The sequence below is a fragment of the Cannabis sativa genome, chromosome 8 (assembly GCF_029168945.1).
Source record: "Cannabis sativa cultivar Pink pepper isolate KNU-18-1 chromosome 8, ASM2916894v1, whole genome shotgun sequence".
Lineage (NCBI taxonomy): Eukaryota > Viridiplantae > Streptophyta > Magnoliopsida > Rosales > Cannabaceae > Cannabis > Cannabis sativa.
The window spans coordinates 46,923,837-46,945,322 of NC_083608.1; the positions used below are offsets into that span (position 1 = coordinate 46,923,837).

The 21,486-nt window shown below is 31.7% G+C and overlaps 4 protein-coding genes across 7 annotated transcripts; 1 reads left to right on the forward strand and 3 right to left on the reverse strand.

The window, feature by feature from the left end:
* Positions 1-1,967: 1,967 nt before the first annotated feature.
* LOC115700824 (pentatricopeptide repeat-containing protein At4g35850, mitochondrial) lies at positions 1,968-7,816 on the reverse strand. The gene is made up of 13 exons (XM_030628486.2): positions 7,624-7,816; positions 7,391-7,541; positions 7,134-7,296; positions 6,422-6,487; positions 6,215-6,312; positions 5,871-5,988; positions 5,565-5,774; positions 5,348-5,424; positions 5,022-5,118; positions 4,732-4,797; positions 4,531-4,608; positions 4,325-4,426; positions 1,968-4,069 (listed from the first exon to the last, which is right to left on the reverse strand). Exons 1-13 carry the CDS (start codon positions 7,799-7,801, stop codon positions 3,977-3,979), a joined length of 1,497 nt encoding a protein of 498 aa, XP_030484346.2. The 5' UTR covers positions 7,802-7,816; the 3' UTR covers positions 1,968-3,976.
* LOC115700030 (thioredoxin-like protein CDSP32, chloroplastic) lies at positions 2,008-2,994 on the forward strand. The gene has a single exon (XM_030627582.2). The coding sequence runs from the start codon at positions 2,008-2,010 to the stop codon at positions 2,920-2,922; it is 915 nt and encodes a 304-aa protein (XP_030483442.2). The 3' UTR covers positions 2,923-2,994.
* A 3,006-nt stretch (positions 7,817-10,822) lies between the features above and the next one.
* On the reverse strand, positions 10,823-11,734 carry LOC133030342 (uncharacterized). Its single transcript, XM_061103021.1, has one exon. It carries the CDS (start codon positions 11,511-11,513, stop codon positions 11,067-11,069), a length of 447 nt encoding a protein of 148 aa, XP_060959004.1. The 5' UTR covers positions 11,514-11,734; the 3' UTR covers positions 10,823-11,066.
* A 2,668-nt stretch (positions 11,735-14,402) lies between these two features.
* Positions 14,403-18,905, reverse strand: LOC115699480 (E3 ubiquitin-protein ligase RGLG2). 4 transcript variants are annotated; one of them, XM_030626918.2, is made up of 13 exons: positions 18,590-18,905; positions 18,260-18,346; positions 17,184-17,560; positions 16,712-16,796; positions 16,479-16,619; positions 16,273-16,386; positions 16,069-16,166; positions 15,877-15,956; positions 15,697-15,802; positions 15,468-15,595; positions 15,187-15,382; positions 14,947-15,003; positions 14,403-14,861 (listed from the first exon to the last, which is right to left on the reverse strand). In XM_030626918.2, the coding sequence occupies exons 3-13, from the start codon at positions 17,490-17,492 to the stop codon at positions 14,781-14,783; spliced, it is 1,395 nt and encodes a 464-aa protein (XP_030482778.1). In that variant the 5' UTR covers positions 17,493-17,560; positions 18,260-18,346; positions 18,590-18,905; the 3' UTR covers positions 14,403-14,780. The 4 variants fall into 4 exon arrangements, with proteins under 4 accessions (XP_030482778.1, XP_060958098.1, XP_060958096.1 ...); XM_061102115.1 differs by having other exon boundaries at positions 18,288-18,346; positions 18,590-18,887; XM_061102113.1 differs by having other exon boundaries at positions 18,260-18,887.
* Positions 18,906-21,486: the final 2,581 nt, after the last annotated feature.

Here is a 21,486-nt window from a genome sequence, read left to right on the forward strand (position 1 = left end):
CTTTTTATTGATTATAGTAATGAGACATTTTAATTTTCATGAAAATACCTACGGTGATGCATATTAATAATTACACTTAATTGCTTTTAAAAAAATGACACTTAACCAATTATTTTTTATTACCAATTTTGTATTACTAGCTTCATTTACTATACATACTCCACTTATGTTTATTGTTTTACCGAGTTTATATGATTATTTTTTTTAAAAAAAAAATTCTCTTTGAGACATCATTTTTTTTAAAAAAAAATATATATATAATGGGTAATTGATAGGAATCCTTCCCCCGTCGAGTAATTCCTGTTCCGCTCCCGCTTTAATTTGAACGGATATTAAAGTGGATATGAGGGTAAATTTACAAAGCAGGTATGAGAGTGGGGGAGCAATCACCGCACCCGCCCTGTATATGAGAAGTGTTAAACCGGATCAAATCATGGTCATGACTTTTGGTAGTGCTCGAATAAGATTGCCTTCTTATTATACAGGCAATTTACAATAATTTTTCTACTTTTTCTCCTTTTTGATATTTAAAAGATATTTTATTTTTATTTTAAAAATATGTTTCTTTGGGAATATAAGAAGGGAAATTTAAATTATTATGCTTTTTTTAGTACATAATTGGTTTGGAGAACACTTAGTGTAGGTAATTTTTAAAATAGGACTAATTTTTAAAAACCCCCAAAATAGCCTTGTCAAAATTCCAATCCCTTTCTCTCTCTTCCACTCAAACTCTCTCTCGGTCCATCTTCGCCCGATCACAGCCGTCTCACACAACCACGCCCGACTCCGACTTCGCCCGATCCCAGCCACCTCACACAACCACCACGCCTAGTCGACTCCGACCGAGACCCACCCACTATCCGACCGTCATCACCGCCGCACGGTGGAGGAGACCCGAGAACAGCATATGTCTAAGGTAATTTTTTAAATTTCTCTTTTAAAATTTCATGGATTCGGATCTGAGAAACCATTGGGGAAGAAGGAGATCCGATGGGTCCGACGGGTTGGGTCCGATGGGTCCGATGGTCCCGATGCATAGGGTCCGATGGGATGGGTTGGGTTGGGTTCGATGGTCCGATTCGTTGAGGTCCGATTGGACCGATAGGGTCCGATGGCTACCATATTGGGCCAATCGGACCCATCGGACCCGAGAGGTGTTTTTTTTTTTTTTTTTAATTCTGTCTTTCGCGGTGGTCGGGTCGTAGGCGGTGGTGAGGCGGTGACGGCACGGTGGTTGTGTGAGGTGGCTGGGATCGGGCGAAGTCGGAGTCGGGCGTGGTTGTGTGAGGCGGCTGGGATCGAGCGAAGAGGGACCGAGAGAGAGTTTGACTGGAAGAGAGAGAAAGGGATTGGGATTTTGACAAGGCTATTTTGGGAGGTTTTTAAAAATTTGTCTTATTTTAAAAATTACCTACACTAAGTATTCTCCAAACCAATTATGTATTAAAAAATGCATAATAATTCAAATTTCCCTATAAGAATGATAAAAAAAAACTAATATAAAATAAAAACATACATTTATATCGTTATTTTGATGCTAATTTTTTGTTATTTGTATATTATTTTTTTATAATAAGTCGATGTTGTTTTTTTTTTTTGTTATTTTATTATTTTTTTTTTTATAAAATATCGTTAAAAAAAAATAAATAAAGAAGGGAAAGGGGAATGGATTTGGATATTTTATTTTTTAATACATAATTTTTTCTCTTACCAAAGATACATTTTTATAAAAATTAATGTTTTTCCTTACAAAATTAAAATAAATAAAGAAGGGAAAGGGGAATGGATTTGGATATTTTATTGTCTTTTTCCTTGAAAAATGAAAAATCTTACCTTAACTATAAAAATCCAATCTTGTTGGAAAATATGAGCCACAATCCGAACGAGTGGTTGTGGTGTTTCATCACTTAGATTTCTTTTTGAAACAGTTTGTAATAAATCTCACTTCTTCTTTCAATCCAAAATCCAAATATCCATTACTAAGTAACCTTCTTCACTCCATCATCAATGGCAACCATAACAAACTTGTTACCTAGAGTAACACCTTCATCACTTTCCACACTCCACAAACCCAAAACAACAACTTCATCAAACTCCTTGTTATTTCCCATTCTACCCTCTTCCTCCCCAAAACCCAAACCCCAAACCCTAAAACAAACCCACCGTTCCAATTTCGTCGTTTCAAAAGCCACAACCGCTTCCGGAGCTAAGAAAAAGCCCTTAAACGACGAAAAGGTACAGAAAGTCCACAGCGCAGAGGAATTCGACGATGCCCTAAAGGCAGCCAAGAACAAATTAGTGGTGGTGGAATTCGCGAAAAAAGACAGCTCACAAAGCAGCCAAATCTACCCATTCATGGTGGATCTAAGCAGGAGCTGTAGCGACGTCGTTTTCATACTGGTAATGGGAGACGAATCAGATAAAACGAAAGAGCTTTGCGAGAGAGAAAAGATCGATAAAGTTCCTCACTTTACATTCTACAAAAGCATGGAGAAGATTCACGAAGAAGAAGCAATCGGTCCAGACATGTTGATGGGAGACGTGTTATACTACGGTGATAACCACTCAGCTGTGGTGCAACTGCACTGCCGTGATGACGTGGAGAAGTTAATCGACGGTCATAAAATCGATCACAAGTTAATCGTGCTTGATGTGGGTTTGAAGCATTGTGGACCGTGCGTTAAGGTGTATCCGACGGTTGTTAAGCTGTCTAAGCAAATGGCTGATAGTGTGGTTTTTGCAAGAATGAATGGGGATGAAAACGAAAGCTGTATGGATTTTTTGAAGGATATGGATGTGGTTGAAGTTCCTACTTTTTTGTTTATAAGAGATGGTGAGATTTGTGGGAGATATGTTGGGTCTGGTAAAGGAGAGCTTATTGGTGAGATTCTTAGATACCAAGGTGTACGTGTTACTTATTAGTAATTCCTATATTGTAATTTCAAAATTCATACTAAACTTCATTTCACTATTATAGATATTGTTTTGTATTAATTTTTGGTTAATTTTAATCATTAAAATTTTTCCTTCTAAAATCTAGAAAGCATAACTAAGTACATAAACAATCATTGAAATGAAATTGAACAAAAATTCTTAAATTCAATAATTAAGTCATGATTTAGTACATGTTAATGTTTAGGAAGCAAAATTTCAAATTAATAAATTAACTTAGAGGGAATTTGTTTGTCTGATGTCGACAATATAGATTACTAAACTTATTTTTTGTTTTTTTTTAAATAATAATTATAAAATTATGTAAATACTTGCATTTAGTGAAATTTTTTGAGAGAAAAGTATGGAGATAAAAAAAAAAAGAAAATGTATGTTTGGTAAGAGAAAAAGTAAAGTGGGTGGGGAGAAAGAAAATATGGATCCCAAAAAAGAAAAAAAAAAATCTAGTCGAGAACTTTATATAGCTAATAATTACTAATATAATTTTTACTAAATTAATTTTACAATAACAATAAAAAAAATAAGATTATATATTTAAATTGGGTGCCTATGGTTTATGGTGTGACTTAACATACCCTTAAGATAGGAGCTTCTGTGGTGAAAGAAAGAAATCCCTATTTCGATCTCTTATATTTTCACAAATAACTTCCAATGGTGATTTTACCACTTTATAAAAATAAAATAAGTCTTAAAAAGAAAAGTGTTAAAAGATTAAAATAAAAGTAAAAACAATGTCAAACAAATTCAAACAAGTAGTTGAGTGATATACTTGAGAATTATTTTATTCAACTTTTTCCAATTAAAAGACCAAAAATTGGAACATGGAATGCAACAAAACTGAAATTCAATAAATATATTTATCCCATAACTTCCAACTTTTTGCCTTCCCTTTTTAAAGGTTACAATTGGGAAGAAATTTCTCTCTTTGCTGCTAAAGGATGAAAAGATAATGTTTCTCTGCAACAAACTAGATGCATAGTAAAAAAGAAGAGAAAAAAAAAACACCTTTTCATAAATCACTTAGCTAAGATCGTCCGGGTCCAAATCTTTCGCGAAGATTCTGATAAATTCGAGTAACCTGAAGAAGGCGAGGATCATCTGCAGGAATCTCACGTGTCTGCAATTCACAGTTACAAATTAGTCTGGTAGTTCAAGTGAAACACATGGATTTAGATGACACAACTCAAAACAACATCAATTCGGCTACTCAATCATCAAGATTTACCACAACCTGTTTGGTATTAGTGGTAATAATTTCCTAATTGACAGTGGAAGAATTCTCAGTCCAGCTAGTGGTATAAGATTTACATACAACATTTTGCTAGAAGATGAAACGAAAACCAAACTGATCTGATCAACAGAAAAGACTTACTTTTAAGCCATTGTAATATGCTTGCACTGCTGGAAATGTAGGAGTCATTCTGCGGGTCTGCATCATGTCCCATATAAGGTTGGCAATAGTATAGCCACCGGTCTGCGAAAATAGAAAGGAGAGGTTGTTACATCAGTGTAGCTTTTTTTAGGGACACTAGAATATAGTATATACACAGGAAATAAAGACTGTTACTATTGGCACACCTTTTCGCCAGCAGCTTGAAGAAGAAGATCACTTCCCATCTTTGGGCTCAAGAAAAATCCCCTGGAATTCATATTTACCTACATTGAAGAACGAAGCCATACAAATAAGTTCAAACCAAGTCCGTTGACAAAGAAAAGTAATAATTAAGGAAGCAATTTTCTTTTTGTGCTGGATTAGCAAGATGCAATTAGTCAACATACCAATGTGTCTTGTGCAATCTGCATTCCCTTGGGAGTATACCCGAGCATGGCTCCCTCCACAAGAGTCTAGAGTCACATAAAATACAATAAATTAGTGTTTCCATACAGTGAATCAACGCCCCTACTTGTCAGTTGTTTGAAATGGTTGGGTGTGTGTGAGAGAGGGGCGAGGGGTTCTATTCCCGGGTATGTATTAAAAACAAGTAGAATCTAAGAAAAAAAAAACTTAACAACAAGAGTAATCTTAAGTTTTAACATAACAAAAAAATATATTTTGTTGTCAAACTCACTACGAATAGCTCCGCAGCTGGAGCAGATCTCCCTGAATTCATGTAATCTTCAAAAGTTTTTAGACCATTGTCAAGGTCCCCAGAGTGTAAATAGCACCTGTAAAAAAGATGGTGGCAGCAAACACAGTTGATTTACAAGTGAACAAGCAAAATGAATTAACAGAAGTCATAAAACATAAATAGGAAACAGCATGATAGGCACGCAGAACATAACACTGACATAACTAAAACTGACCTGTAAGAACAAGCAGATGCAATCACATTGTGTGATATGAGAAAAAGATATGCATAAGGGTTTAATATCCAATAGTAATAATACCGCTCACCTCATAATTTGCATCGTAATAAATGTATCAGGAACTTTTCCATCCTTCTGTAACATCTCTGAAAGAGTCTCCATCAACTGTGAAAGACAATACATTCAAATAATGCCAAAATGCATCAGAAAAACTTAGAGATATTTATACAAGAAATTTATGCATAACTAGAGAGACAGACGCTCTCAAGATAGGTGGTTTTGCTTAAATTTAGCAGGAATATCACCTTGACATTTTTGAGGTCTGCACAAGCATGAAATGCAACGTGATATATAGTCAGTTGATTACTAATAAATCCCCCTCTCCGATGAGCATAATCAGCCGTAGGCATATTATATAACTCCTCTAAAGAGACACCCATCATCATATTATCAGCAGAGACACTGGATGATTCAACCGATGTCCACTCTTTTGATCGCTCGACAAACTCAATGATCTTAACGAAGGAAAAGAATTGGATATTAGATAAAACCTCTTAAAAATAGGGGGGAAAGTGATGGAGCTAGAAGGAAAATTGACGATGAATGTTTACTTTGGATGCAAAATCTTCTGGTACAGGTGTTTTGTTTTTATATGCTGTTATAAGTCCTGCATAGCAATACTTATTTAGCCCAAGGCCAGCAGCAGTCATATCTCGAATAATGGCATACCTGTCACATCAAAGTAAACATTTCACTCTTAAATGGAAAATGTCTGTGAGGGCTGATGAACTTCATTTAATAAGGATAGTTGCAGAATGCAGACAAAGCATATATAAAACATACAGTTATGAATTATAAAAAATATCCCCTCTATCAGGAGTTCCCATGTTAAAATTGCAAGAATGAACCAGCATAACAGGTAATTACAAATTCGGTCAGCAAAAAAGTAACATACACTCTATCTAAGCGGCCAGCAGCAGCACATGCATTAAGCAGACAGACGTAGGACTGCACCATTGGCTTAACTTCGAATATCTTCATATCCTCCAAAACCTATATGCCAGTGGTAAATTTAAAGGTACAACTAAAACAATGTTTCGGGAGGATACATAAATATATTACTGTAATTACTAATGAAATAATAAAGATATGTGATGCATACCCGAATTGCCTGATCAGAGTTATGGCACTTTCCACAAAGTGAGATCAAAATGTTGTACAATGTAACCTATAATGTAAAGGACCACTAATCAAAAGTTGTTACACGAAAGAAATTATATTACAACTGATCCTAATCCAATAACCAAAGGAACACAAATGATGGAAACCAGGGCAGGGAGAGTTCGTAGTAATGGATACATGTACATCAAATTGGTTAATGAAATCTAAAAATTCACCTAGTAAAGAGAATGCAATTACATGGTGTAAACCCTTGCCTATAAAAAAACTGAAGTATAATCCCCAAACTTACGTATATTACATGAAAATATAAATCATATGCAGGTGCAGGTGCAGCCCATCCAAGCAAGTGAGTTAGGAGAATATGATTTAAAATGATCAATTCTTGCCCTTTTCAGGATATCAATAAGTTCAATAGAAAAATCTTATTTTGCTCATTAAGTAAATATATTTTGAAACTACAACAGTATTTGGGAACCAAAAACTTATAACAATTACTATCAAAATAGCAGAACGAACTAACAATATAACAAAATCCAAAATGGGGAATAACCATAGATATGTATACTGGTCCTTGTTTAAAAAAGATATACAAACCGAAAACTCCAATCTTAGGAGAAAAAATCCCTTTTAAACAAAAATGATTTTGACATTTGTTAAATGAATAATTGAGTTTATGAATTGAGTAAACATACATCAGGAACCAAACCCATAGACTTCATTTCATCAGTGAAGAAGAAAGCATCCTGCAACCGAGCTCCTTTCATTGTTCCAGCAATGAGCGAATGAAACGTGTCCCTTGTAGGCTGTACACCGTCCAGCACCATATCCTCATACACATCCCTCAACAAGAAGTGCCTAAACCAAAAAAGAACCCAATCACTTATTTTCCTCTTAATTCTAACCAACACAGATTCACCAAACAAAGATCAAATAGAAGAAAAAGAAGAACCTTCTCTGAGCAGTGATGGAATCGATAACGGTATTGTACTCGGAAACATTGTTGGCGTAATTCCTCTTTGCGTATTCCTCCGTGGAAGCGGCGGCGGCGGCGGAGGAGAAGTATCGGCGGCCAAAGTGTTGGGCCAGTGACCTGTGGTGCCCTGAAAGAGAAACGTAACCATTATCAGGTTGTTAGGAGATTGAAGGAGTCGAAGAAGATTGAAAATGGTGAAGAGAGAGTACCAGTAAGGAGCTTGAGGAGGCTCATGGCAATGGCGTTGCTCTGTTTCTCTGATCTGTACGAACAACTTCGTACAAAACCCAGAAAACCTCTCCCAAACCCCTTATTCCTCCCTTCTCTGCAAGTCAGTCTCCCTGTTGGGCCTAATTGGGCCTGAACCCGCTTAGACTGGGTTTTCATTGCAGCCCTATAGTTTTCAAATATGCCAAAACAAAAGGGAAATTTACATGGTATACTAACTTTTTTACTGTGATTTTTTATAAGTTTCATACTGCAGTATACTGTGTTAAGTTTTTACTGGTGTTTTGTAGGTATTCTACTGTTGTTTTGAGTTGTTCTGCTTTGTGTTTTACTGGTGTTTTATAAAAACACAGTATTTTTGAAAAGATTTCCATGTGACAGTATTTTTATAAAAGTTAACCAAAATTACAGTATCTTCGTAAATTTCCCAAACAAAATTCCCTTTTAACCATAATGAACACATCTATTAAAGAACTTTGAAAAATAATATTCCAAAATATATTTTCGGACCTACTAGAGGTTGAAAGAAAAAATTGTAATGTGAGATTATAATTGGGATAAGTTGAGGAATACCTCTTTTTTGTATCCTTTAATAAAAATACTCTCGTGTTATATTTCATTAAAATGTACTCACTTTTGTGAGTGAGTTCCCCTATATACTCTCATCTTCTACTTAAGTCTAATACATAATTTACATTAGCCTAAGGAATATAATAGGGGCACCATCTATAAAGTGGGTATATCTTAAATAATCTAGAAACAAAGGTAAAAATTAAAATAAATGAAGTAAAGTAGATATATAATGTAATTTCCTCATTATAATTAGCACTCATCGTACTTAAAATACAACATAATTACAAGAATATCTTATGAATCTTACTTACAAAAAATATATTCACAATCATCAAAAAGTACATAATTTTTAAGAATAAAATAAAATAATATTAAAAAAATATTAATCTAGAAATTTTGATTTCTCATTATCATGGGTCTTCAAAAGTAGCATTTTAGACTTATGATGTCCTATACAACCGGTTGATTACAAAGAAAGATATAGACAATTTACCCTAATTGAATTCTCTCAATTCTCATTAGGGTTTCTTCTCTTTCTCTAGGCGTCGCCAACCATTTCTTGGCATAGAGAGTTGTGTTCTTAGGTGTGTTGGTGGAGTGGGTTGTCATACTTCAGTGAGTCTTCGTGTGGGGACAATGGACATATTGTGTTTCTCTAGTGGTGCAAGTTGGTCGAGCTTCGGTGAGATTTGGTGTGGGACAATGGAAATGGATCTTTGGATCTACTTTCTCCTCTTTCATGGATTGTTCTTCTCCTGCAAATGTCGTCGTTCTGCTTTAAGGACATTCATGTCAATTGGAGATAGGTTTAGGGGGATGTGTTAGAAAACGAAAATTGAGTCACCAATCCTTATCTCCTCCAAAAGTTTAAGTGCCATGTTAGCAAATGATTGTTGTGTGATTTTATGGTCCCTAAATCATAACAAATTCTTTTTGTATCGTTCGAATATACTTGATATTATCTATTGTAAACGATTTTGTATGTGTTGTACACATCTAGAATATTCTTTTTGTATTTCACACTCTATAAATACAAAGTTAGCATTTTATTCTTTGTAGTTTTACTCTTTTTTATTATTATTTTCTCAGTTTTCTTCTTTTCAAACTTAGTATCAGAGCTACCGTATACACCAGTGGTATTCTCTCTGCTTAATGGCTGATTAAACTCCCACCCGTGATGATGAATCAATAGCAAAGACTAATTTTAGTGTTCCTGCTCAATGTAAGATTCAAGAGACAATTTTGGCTAAAGTATTATTATATCTTTCTTGAATAAAAATTATGAAATTAAAATAGCTTCAGAAAACACCACCACCACCATACACTCAAAGAGGTCGATAATCAAAAATATTATTGATAAGTTGTGGCATTGTATGTTCTATTATTACAAGGGTAAATACATTTTGAATCTTGTGTTTTGTAAAAGTTATTAATTGGATCATCTATTTTATTAAATGACAAATTAAACATACAAAATAGTACCATAAACTAATTTTTTTGTCAAAATAAAAATTAATAATAACTCAATCTAGAATTGTTATGACAAAATTGAGTACATTTTATATATCTGTTCGTGTTAGAAATTGTCTTTAAGTTTGTTATATTAGAAAGAAAATCATCAAAAATTAAACTCAAAATACTATTTTGTACTATTTTAAAAAATACAAGATCTAATTTATTATTTTACAAAAGAGATTATCCAATCAATAAATTTTAGAAAATATAGTATTAACCTTTATTACAACGAGACAAAACAATAACATAATATTTATAAAAATGAATTAATATGTTTATTTTGTTTTTTTATATATAATTATTATTGTATTGATGATATAAGAAGTTCCTATATCAAGAGCTCATCATTAATTGTGTTGAATTAGCAACTCAACAAGAATGATGTATGATTTTAATAAATTTCATTCAGCAATTGATCACAGGAAAGGACTAATAAGATTTACTTAACCCCAAAAACTATAAAATATTGATTTAAAAAATCATTACACAACAATTTTTTATTTCTTTTTTCATTTGTATAAATATTTACTTTGAATTTATTAGTAAACCTCATAATTATTAGTAGAAATCACAAGACAAATTTAATTAAAATTTATTAAATAAAAGTGTAAATACTATTTTGGACATGTGTTTTGTAGAATATGTAGATTAGATATTGTATTTTATTAAATAACAAAGTACACCCTGTATTTTTTAAAATAGTATAAATAAAACCTTGAATTCAATTTTGACAATTTTTTTTAATATAATCAACTTGAAAATAATTTTAACACGAACAAATGCAAATAATTTAACCAATTTTATCATAACAACGCTAAGTCGGATTATTATTAAATTTTATTTTGATAAAAAATTAGTTGATCAAGTTCTTATTTGTATAATTTTAAAAAATATAAAATCTATTTTATTATTTAACAAATCAGAGAATTCATTTTATAATTTTTACAAAATATAAAATGAAAATAGTAGTTACCCTAAATAAAACGACGTCGTTGTTGAGTGATCCAATGTTTTGCCATAAAATTAAAAAGAACATAATTGGTTTAGCAAACAAAATTGGTGATTATGCTTATCCAAAACGCTCACTCAATATACAACATCACTAAAATCTTAATCCAAATCAAATTTACATAAATGATTTTGAAACATTATATCTAATACAATATATATGTTTTGCTTATATCTACCAAGTTGTAGATCTAAGACCCTGCAACATTTTTGTGAAAGAAAAATAACACAGTAAATACAACAAGTATATATATAGATAGATATAAAGAAAGAAAAGATTTTTATTATAGACTAAATCTCATATTAACATAATAAGTAAACCCATTATTCAGTTAGCAATTTTGGGAGGGTACCTTGAAGAAAAGCCATTATTAAGGTTATAAACATTGTTGGTACTAGCCTTATTAAGACACTTCAAAGAAGTAGGAGAGACCTGTAAGAACATGTAGTTTCCAGCAAATAGATCACTCAAATGAGATTGACTTTCCTTCAATCTCTTTACAACATTTGAAATTGAAACTCTAACAGAAGAAACCAACTTAGATTTTCTTCTTAATAACCTTCTCAAGCTTGGGATTTTGAGCTTGAATTTTCTTCTAATAGGTACCCTTTTGGACCTTCTATACCAACTCCTTGGTCTTCCCAAACCCTTGATCTGATATTCACTATTATTTACTATTTGTTGAATTTGATAATCTTCAGAATCATAATCATCACCTCCTTGACCTTCATTTTTAAGTCTCTGGTAGGAAAACTTGGCTGAAGAAAAGGCCATTTCAAATCAATGGTGAACTTGTTGAATAATAATAATAATAAAAAGAAAAAAATGGAATTGATATTTATTTATATATTATAATGAAAGATTTAAAGAGATATTGATGAATGGTCTCATTTCATAGATAGAAAGGTGGTTGGTTTTATTGTTATAAGAAAAATGAATGAGAGTCAGTTTCAAAGAGCTGTCAACTGCATTAAATGAAACAAGTGAAGTTGGGTCATGGCCATTGCTAAAAAGCAAAGTAATAATAATAATAAACAATCAATGTTATTTAGTACTCAAGTTTTATATTTATATATTTGAGAACAAACCCTTTATGTAATTTAATTTTTCTTTTAATGTAATTTAGTTTAGTTTAGTGTGCTTCTAATATGTACTTATTAAAAAGAAGTTTATATTGATGCGTTCTTAAAAAAAATTTAACATGTCGAAAATAGGGTCTAAATAGATTATTGCATACGTGGTTTATTTTTTTATTTTATATATGTGTGAAGTAGACTGTTTGAATCATATTTTCTATGTGTTAATAAAATTTTGAAAATTTTTATAAAATATCTTAAATAACTACAATATAAATAACCAAAATAAATAAAAATGAATCAATACACACTCTTGTTAGGAATGTCCATTTAATTTTTGATTAGTTTATATTTAGATTTGATGTATATAATATGGTACACATGTTTTAAAAAATTGCCACCTAAGCCTTTTGCATCAAGGAGTTAATTGTTATTGTTGACATTACAATTTCTTATCAATGTATTGATTTGCCCAAAAAAAAAAACTTGTACTCTAAAAATCTTTACTAATTACCAATTGAAGAATTGTGATGGGTCAAAATCTAGAACCTCATAAAATAACATGTATATAATATAGATAGAGAGAATTTTATAAAATAAGTTAATTAGTAGTGTTGTTGTTTGGTAAAGGAGAAAGTGATGTGAAAATGAGTCAAGTGTGAAAGAGTGACCCATATAATGAACACAAAGTAGTATAACTGTCTACGCGTGTGGCATTGAAAAGCCTCATTCATTACCCATGTCCAAGTGTCAACTAACTACTATATCTCATCGACTCCTACACCCACCCATACCTATTAAATGCTCTCACCTCTCTTCTTTTGTAGGTTTCGAAAGTATATTGTTAAATGATGCTAGCATTGTGGTAGAGAAGAGAAATGTAAGGAAAGAAAAGTGAAGATAAGAGATAAATTTGAGTTGTTTGAGGTAAATATGGAATGAAAGTATTGGTATAATTTAGTATTTAAAAAATAAGATAATATTATATTTACTCAAATATAAATGATTTTTTTTTTATATATTTTTATGATTTTTAAAGTATTAAGTTTAAAAAATATATGTTTTCTTCTCAAAAATGTTATTTTATAAAAAAATTTAAAAAATAGTTAAAAGAAATATGAAGAAAAAGAATAACGTAAGGTATCTAGTTACCTCTTATAGTACTCCATTATAAATGTTCTTGTATTATTATTCATGTAAATCAATATAAGTCTCATTTTCTACATTTTAAAATAATGGTCCTGTTTGGCTGAACTTCCACTTTCTGTTTATAACTTCTTAGAAAACTACTAAAACTAACTTCTCTTAAAAGAACTTTTTAAACTTATAAATAAAAATTCATTGATTACTCAACCAACAACATAAGTGCTTTTAGAATTTTAGAATTTTAGAACTACCATAAAATATCCCTAATAAACCCATCAAAATATTATAGTGTTGTGTTGGGTCTCTCTCAAAAACTTTTGCTTGTGAAGTGAAAAAATAGATGATATATTGATTTGTGTTTGACCCCCTTATATTTATATATAAAAATAAACCCAAGTGTACTACTACCAACCAGTTTTCATTTGATCTAGTCTAGCCTCTTCAAAGGACCAATAATGGTGTTTATATTATAATGTTCTAAATTAGTAAGAAAACTACCTCAAGTCAAAATAAATAGAGCTACGTACGTACTGTCCTTGTGTGATTATATACATAAATATACACAACCAACTCTATTAGACAATAACTCTTTCTGCCCACAATTACAGTTACACCTATTTTTCTTTTAGATTTATTCATAATACCAAAAGATTTAGTGCATTAAGGTTATTTATTTTGTCTGTAGTCTACAAAGGAAGCTGAGATTATTATTAATAAATCCTAATTAAAGTCCCAACCCAACCATAAGTGGCCAAACCTACACCATAAATGAGAAATAGATTGATCAAAGTTGTTCTGATTCTGAATAAGCAAAACAAGATTAGTACCAAAATCCTATCCTACTCTATAAAAGTCTCAATATGAATGATCAATCATATGGTTTTATACTTGTGTACAGTAACATTAATAGAAGAGCAATTGAGCAAAGAGTAAATCTTGATTATAACTATTAACTACCATTCTATTTTTAATGTGTTTTAGATCTTATATTTTATTAAAGTTAACTCTCCTTTGTTAAAAAAATTCAAAAATAATACCTTGAGTTCAATTTTAATCATTTTTTTTAATATAAACAATTTAAAGACAGTTTTTAACATGAACAGTTGCAAAAAAAATATATAAATAGTTTAATACAAAGTATTATTTTATACCATTTTAAAAAATATAAAATTTAAATTATCATTTATCAAGACAAAAAATCTAATCAGTAACTTATGCAAAACTTCAAGATAATATTCACCCATTTTTAATTCAATGGCATTGAATTTTTCATGATCATGATCAGAAGCAAATAGAGGCCAATCTTGCAGTTGCAGTACCCAACATGGTGTCCTTTACATTGGTAATGTAATCATGTCAAAAATCTATTAATTCACATTCCACATTGGCAAATATGCAAGTAAAGTATGAGTATCCCAACCAACCATTAGACTAAGTTGTCACTTGTGAGTTCATTCATTCATACTTAGAATAAAGAAGATGTTAAATTGTAGTAATTCAAAAGTGACATTATCAACAAGACTCGTTTTAACATAAATGGAATTTTAGCATTAGCTTGTATGTACCCTTCTTCTTCTTCTTTCCATGATCAAGTCACATATCATATCAACAATAAAAAACTTGTAGTGTGAAAAAACCAATTGAACACAGAGCAAACACCTTTGTACAATGACAACCTTACCTAATACTAACATAACATTCTGAACAAAATTTAAGTAAAGAATTAAAAGAATGTTGGTACTAGAAAATAGACTAAAACACCAATCCAGTTGGGCAAGGAAAAGAAGCTCGACTCAGGTCAGACAGAAGCAGCAGCTGCTTAGTAGAGTTTTATTCTTGTACTGATCGTGCTTCGACATATTGGGCATGTCTCAAGATCTTTTCCACATTCACAACACGTCTGAATGTTTACATAACAAAGTTAGTATTTTCACTCATCTTTTTCGAGTTTATACAAATGAAAATAAACCATAGTGTGTGTGTACCTGATGCCCACAACCGAAGGCCATGTCCTTTGGATCAGTTAAGCAGATGGGGCAAACCTGTTCGAGAAAAACATGTAAAGAAAACTCAAGACTAACCAAAGGTTGGTTCTTTCAACAGAATTAAAACAGCTTAAACATATCAAATCATCATAAGGTTTGGCTTTGAATATTATTTATAGTTTACTTGTTAAGATTAAGAGTTCATATGATCCTTATAGAAAGTTTCAAGATTCAACGCACCTGGTTATCATAAGTTGTACTGGGAGCAGGGGGAGCCGAGCTGACGGAGGAGGTGCTTTCTACGGGATAAGATGGAACGCTAGGCACAGTAGGCTTGCTGAAGCTAGCATAAGAGGGTTTAGAGCTAGGAAAAGATGACGCGCCATATACAGGAGGAGGGAGAGGAACCCTTTGGGGTGATCTACCCTGTAGATTCCTGGAAGACGAAATAGTGATGAATCAAAATCTATTAAAATTGTATGATGAAAGAATATGAAGTAAAACAGAGAGAAAACAGTTACCCCAATAAGTTGAGATCCATTGTTGCTTTATACTGAGCAGGAATTTCCATTAATGCTGACAGAGCAAATTCAGTCTCTTTTCGTAATGGGGGAACTTTCTTCGACATTATTTCTGTGAAATTCACAAACTGAAAAAACATAAAAGAAAAAGGAAATAGTGTCGTTATAATGCGCCTTTTGATTATATGCAGAAGTTGCAAACATAAAATGAAGAATTCAGAGCACACACCTGAAAATTATCAAAGGCCCGAGCAGGGATATTATCATCGAATTCCTTCATCATGTCCCATGGACCATCTCCAACACCGACTAAAATTATTGAAAGAGGGAATTTGCTGCAATGAGAAAGCCAATCAGAAAACCGATGCAATCAATAATCATGATGCAACATCAAATCAACCATACACACCTAGCTTCAACAATGGCTTCAACAGTCTTCCGCTCCTGGGGACTTAGCTGGCCGTGCTCAGTATTAACACTTCTAGTCACCTAACAAACCAATGTTAAAAGACACTGTTAGCATCAGACTGTTTTCTAAACATGTCTTGTCAATGTCATATTTGTACAACCAAACTAACATATCCACATGGAGAAAGATTACCTGGCCATCTGCGATTATCACTAGAACATGGTATTGGCCACCACTCTGCTCTACAATGGTCATGGCCATCTCAACTACTGGTGCAAATGAAGTAGGGCCTGTCGTAAAATGATAGGAAAAGCGTGTTACAGAGGTTTGGTAAAATGTTAAAGGTATTTAAATAAATGACAGCCTGATACTGAAGTAAAAGAGTAATGATCGAACCTGCAAGTTTTAGATGGGGAACAACTTCTCTGTATCGACTCAAGACTTCCTCAAAGCCGTTGCAAAACCTCTCATCAGGATAAAAGCTAAACACATCCCGATCATGCGTAGATGCTGCCAAACAAAACAAGGTTATAACTCTAAAGAAATTTCAAAAAAAGAAGTCTTAAAGGACACAACAGAGCAAAGAAGTGGTTTAAAATTACCATCTCCAAACCCAAAACAAGGAATCATGTTATCTTCATCAAATGCAGCCAAGGTTTTCCCAATAATGGATATTGCTTGTTCATAGGGATTCAAAGTATCTCCAATGTGATGCAAGCTTTTTCTGTTGAACGACTTCGCACCTATTATCCACAAAACAAAACTCAGCATGTCCCCTAACAAGTACAAGGCATCATAAAACATACTTAATGTATTTAATAAGTTCCAGACTAACCTGTCCACTCATTGCTCTTCGTAAAATCAATACCAACAATAAGATTGGAAGACTCGAGGCCAGCATTGGCAAGAGCCGCAGTCACCTGCAAAAAAGAAATAAACTTCAGTTTATAGCAACTGTTACATCAAGACAAGAAGACTCGCTTTCGCGTCAAATCATTGAGCAAGCATCAGCATTCAGCCCATTAGAAAATACTTACATATATGCCCATGTGCATATTATCAACCAATCACTAAGACCCCATTACATTTTTTTAGTAGAAAAAATTCATACTTTCCTACTCCACCCAATCCATTACCACTTGAAAATAAACTAAAAATAAGGTAATTCTATTTCTTATCAAAACAAAAGATATCAAAATGTTACCTACTAAAGCAAACTATCAGCAATTTTTAAATATTTAACACACATCCAGAGAATTGTTATATATAAAAAAAAGAGCATACATAATGCATATTATTATACTCACTTCATCCAAAGAATTGTAGTTATCAGCAATTCTTGAATACCTCCTGTCCAATCTCCTTACACCAGAAGGGGCGGCCTGAGGTGGGGGCGGCGGCGGGGAAGCATAATACTCCGGTTGCACAAAGGATTCTGGCGGCGCATAAGATTGTTGGGGTTGGTGTTGAGGTGCATAGTATTGTTGAGATGCATAGTTTGGAATCCCTTGTTCATAAGTAGATTCAGGATACTCATTCCAAGAAGAAGAACTAGCCCTTGAACCTAATGACCTCGTCCTATAACTACTATCTTCTTTTGAACTCTTGCCACCCATCAAACCAAATCTCTCTTGATCACAATTAGCAATTCACAAAAATCAACCAAACCTATGCAAATCGAAACCTACAACAAAAATGCCAATAAACCCAGAAAATAAATCTTTAATATATTTTGTTCAATGGCGGTAACGAAGAAAAAAGAGATTACTTTCTGTAAAGATATATAGGTGTTTTCCTCTGTTATTTACATGAATGAAAGCAAAAATATTTTCTTTCTATACAAACAAAGACCAAAGAGATAGCTTCAAACACGACTGTTTTCCGTAACCGCCTCAAAAGTTTACTTGCTCGGTTAACCTTCCCCATATAAAAATACGTACTTTTCTTCTACAGAAAGCGGACTCTAATTACCAAATTTATTTCAAACATATATACCAAAGATGTGAAAATTGGAAAAAGTGAGAAAAACAAGAAGAACCCAATTCTTGTTTTTTATCAAAAACTTCACAAATAAGAAAAAGGGGATAAATGCAGAACTCAATCAAAAACCCTAGAATTAAAAAATTACAACAGATTACACCTGCAACGGATAATTTTGGCGGCAAACAAAATCAAAAACTAGAAAGATCAAACCTTGTAGGCCCTACTAGAAAATGAAACAAAGACTCGAACTTTCAAATACAAAAACTAATTGGATAGAACTTTCTAACCAGAGAAAAAGTCAAATAAGGACTCTAAGCCATTCATTCAAAAGTAAACGAAATTAATATTTTTTTTATTATTGTTGAAAAGATAACGTAATTGGGTAGGCAAAAGATCGGACCTTTGAACGTCGACGATGATGATAGTACCTGAAACATTTCTCCGGCAAGCTTCACTTTTTTTTTTTTTGGTTTCTTGATTTTTGGATCTGTGATTATGGAAAAAAGGTATAAATTAGTGTTAAAAGAGCAAAGACTTTGAGTGTACGTTTTGGCTTGACTTAAATGGCTATTGTTCTTGTTGTTGATGAGGCAGGCACATCACATGGGACCAAATGAGAATCATGCTTCACTTCACGAATCACATGTTCTTCACTGTTTCTATTTTTATTATTATTATATTATTATTATTATTATTTAAAACTTAAATTGAATTTTGAAAAGGAACTTACTAAGAAATTGGACTGTACAGTTATACAATCTCCGCCCCCCAATAATCAGCGAATTCAAACCGATATATATATATAATAATTTGAAATAATTAAAAAAAATTAATATTCTCACAAATATTTATTATACTATATATTAAAAATAAAATAAAATTATATATATTTATATTCCCACTTCTGCTCTTGTATTTCATGTATTAAAATTGTTTCTAACTACCATCCCATTAGCTATTAAATCAAGGAATCCCTACACTATTAAGAGCTAGTTCCTACAATTATCTATTCCCCTAGTATAAATTTCTATCAACTTACCCACTAAGATTTGAAAAAGTAATAGAAGTTTTGATGAATAAATTTAAAAAAAAAAAATGAAGGAAAATGATTAGGATTGATTGGGTAGGGTTGACGTTGTTACTTGGTGGAGTGAGCACTTTGGATATGCTCAACAATTTTGGTGGATGGTATACATGTACATGTACATATCATTATGTGACATCTACTCATTGGATAGATAAAGTGATATGCTTTGTGGGTGTGTGTTTTTTTTTTTTTTTTCTGAAAAATGTTAAAGACTCTCGTGATTTAACTGTTTAATATTAATGGTAGAGGGTTGTAAGTAGGGCTGACTTTAGGTATAGGCAGGTTAAGATCGTATTTAAAGTCTATACTCTTTGGAAGTTCAAAATAAAAAAATAAAAAAATTTATTGTATTATAAACAATAAATATTCATAGCTTAGTTGGTTGAGGTTTATGATATATTATACAAGGTCATGATTCAAATCACATAACACTTTTTCTTTTAATTTTTTTTGTATATAGTTTTGAAGGTCCCAAAATCTAATTTACCTTAAGCCCATATATTCTCATGGTCGGACCTAGTTGTAAGCCAACGAGAACATCTTCAATGGACATGCAAATAAGTGATGTAATTGTAAATGTAAAATTCACCTAAGGGAGTTACAAAAATAAGCTTCGGGTTACCCACTGCGGGACCTCCGAGCTCCAAAATATGGCTATTACCACTAAGAGTTAATTTTCACCGTTAGATCATCATTAATAATGAAAAACATTCAATTTGTATTTTTTTCTTATTTTTATGGGCCTCTTTCACCTATAGAAAGAGAGCTCCCTTAGCTCGTTTTTCACTTTCACTAAACTACCCCACAAGGTCATAGCTTATCTTTGTAGAAATTTGAGCTTATGATACTTAGTCTTTTTTGTAATAGCTATCTCCTGAAAAATAAAAACTCAAAGTGGACGTAGCTCAATTACTATCGCAATACATGGAGTGAACTACTATAAATTTGTTGTGTCTCTCTTATAATTACTATCGCAATACATGGAGTGAACTACTATAAATTTGTTGTGTCTCACTTATAATTACTAATTAACTATCTTTTTATTCTCGCAATCTAGCAAGTGGGTGCGGCTTAAAAGAGTCTAGTACAGATTTTTGAGTCAACAATCATTATTCTGTTTGTAACGTATCACAAAACTTGACCAGAAATTAATTTACAATACAGTGAATAGTTTGGAAACTATTTTTAACAAGCTGAAAAATTCGAGAAGCACAATAATACACAGGTCATAGTTCTAGAGTAAAAATCCTAAATAGCCTATTACTAAATTGTTCTTGACTATGAATGTTATTTTTTTAGGGGATGTCTCCAACTGGAACACAACAAATTAGGATAAAATTAAAAAGGTTCGTAGCAAACAACAAGGCCTATAACTAAAAACAAAAGTTGAAAAACACTAAGGTAGCACGAAGATATAAACACATTAAACCAAGCATGATTGTTTTATAAAAATAGTCTTTACGAAAATTTTTATTAGCAAAATAATTTTATAAAAAAAATTATTAGCAAAATAATTTTGTGCGATCGCAGAATTAACCATAAACAATTACTGATTTACATTATGCAACTATTATAGTCATATAGAGTAAATTAAGTGATATTATTTTGTAAATTTTAGTATTCACTACTACAAAAATGCTATTTAACAACAGTTATTTAGCAACACTTAATAAAAAAGTGTGGCTGAATTTTTATTTTTTTTAATCAGACACACTTAAATATAAAGTGTTGCTAAAAAACATATATTTTTAAATAATTTATATTTTAAGCTAAATAATAATTACTAATAGCAACACTTCTAAAAAAAGTGTGTTGATTGATAAAGAAAAAAAATAAAAGGCAACACTTTCTACATAAATGTCGCCACACATAATATAAATTTAAACTGATTTTTAATTAGTGGAGTGTAACCTCCTTTTTATCATGTGTACTTTCAAAGATGAGCTACCCATAATAAAAAAGCAAAACTGTCATTTTCTTTTTTTAAATCACCATTGATATTAAAAAATCTTTCAAAGAAATTATGCAGTAAGCTCAACACTACAATTTCTTATATATATATAATATAGATATATAAAACATTAATTAGTGTACAAATTTTTGCGTTTGAAAATTCTTCGATTCCATTATTGAAGTTCTACATTAAATAATATGTTTTCTTGATGTTTTTCAGGTTACTTACACTTTCAGGTATCAAAATTATTCATCAATTTTATGTAGAAATTATATTTTTGAGTCTATTATTATAGGTAAACTTTAATTTTCTTTGTGCCAAAATAGCTAAGTGAGCTGCTTATTTTTATTGTTATTTGATTTTTTTTCTTTGATCAATACTCGATCATCTCTCCATAAATGTGTGTTTATATATGAACACAAAATTAATATAAGATAATTATAATAGAATTACTTGATTCACAATATTAAATCACGGATCATGATTCCAAATTTATTTCTTTATTAATTATTCATTTTGTATATAGCAAATTTATGTTAATTCTTTTGGAAATTATTCGTTCATTGGCTGGTTAAATTTTTAAAGT

Excerpts from the sequence above, each read along its gene's own strand:
- LOC115700030 (XM_030627582.2), top strand. The coding sequence starts at position 2,008 with ATGGCAACCATAACAAACTTGTTACCTAGAGTAACACCTTCATCACTT.
- LOC115700824 (XM_030628486.2), bottom strand. The coding sequence starts at position 7,801 with ATGAAAACCCAGTCTAAGCGGGTTCAGGCCCAATTAGGCCCAACAGGG. Across the intron at positions 6,488-7,133 it reads CTATGGGTTTGGTTCCTGAT|GTTACATTGTACAACATTTT; the intron begins GTATGTTTACTC and ends TTTACATTATAG. Across the intron at positions 4,427-4,530 it reads TTCAAGCTGCTGGCGAAAAG|ACCGGTGGCTATACTATTGC; the intron begins GTGTGCCAATAG and ends CTATTTTCGCAG.
- LOC133030342 (XM_061103021.1), bottom strand. The coding sequence starts at position 11,513 with ATGGCCTTTTCTTCAGCCAAGTTTTCCTACCAGAGACTTAAAAATGAA.
- LOC115699480 (XM_030626918.2), bottom strand. The coding sequence starts at position 17,492 with ATGGGTGGCAAGAGTTCAAAAGAAGATAGTAGTTATAGGACGAGGTCA. Across the intron at positions 16,797-17,183 it reads ACTACAATTCTTTGGATGAA|GTGACTGCGGCTCTTGCCAA; the intron begins GTGAGTATAATA and ends TCTTTTTTGCAG. Across the intron at positions 16,387-16,478 it reads TTGTTTTGGGTTTGGAGATG|CATCTACGCATGATCGGGAT; the intron begins GTAATTTTAAAC and ends TTTGTTTGGCAG.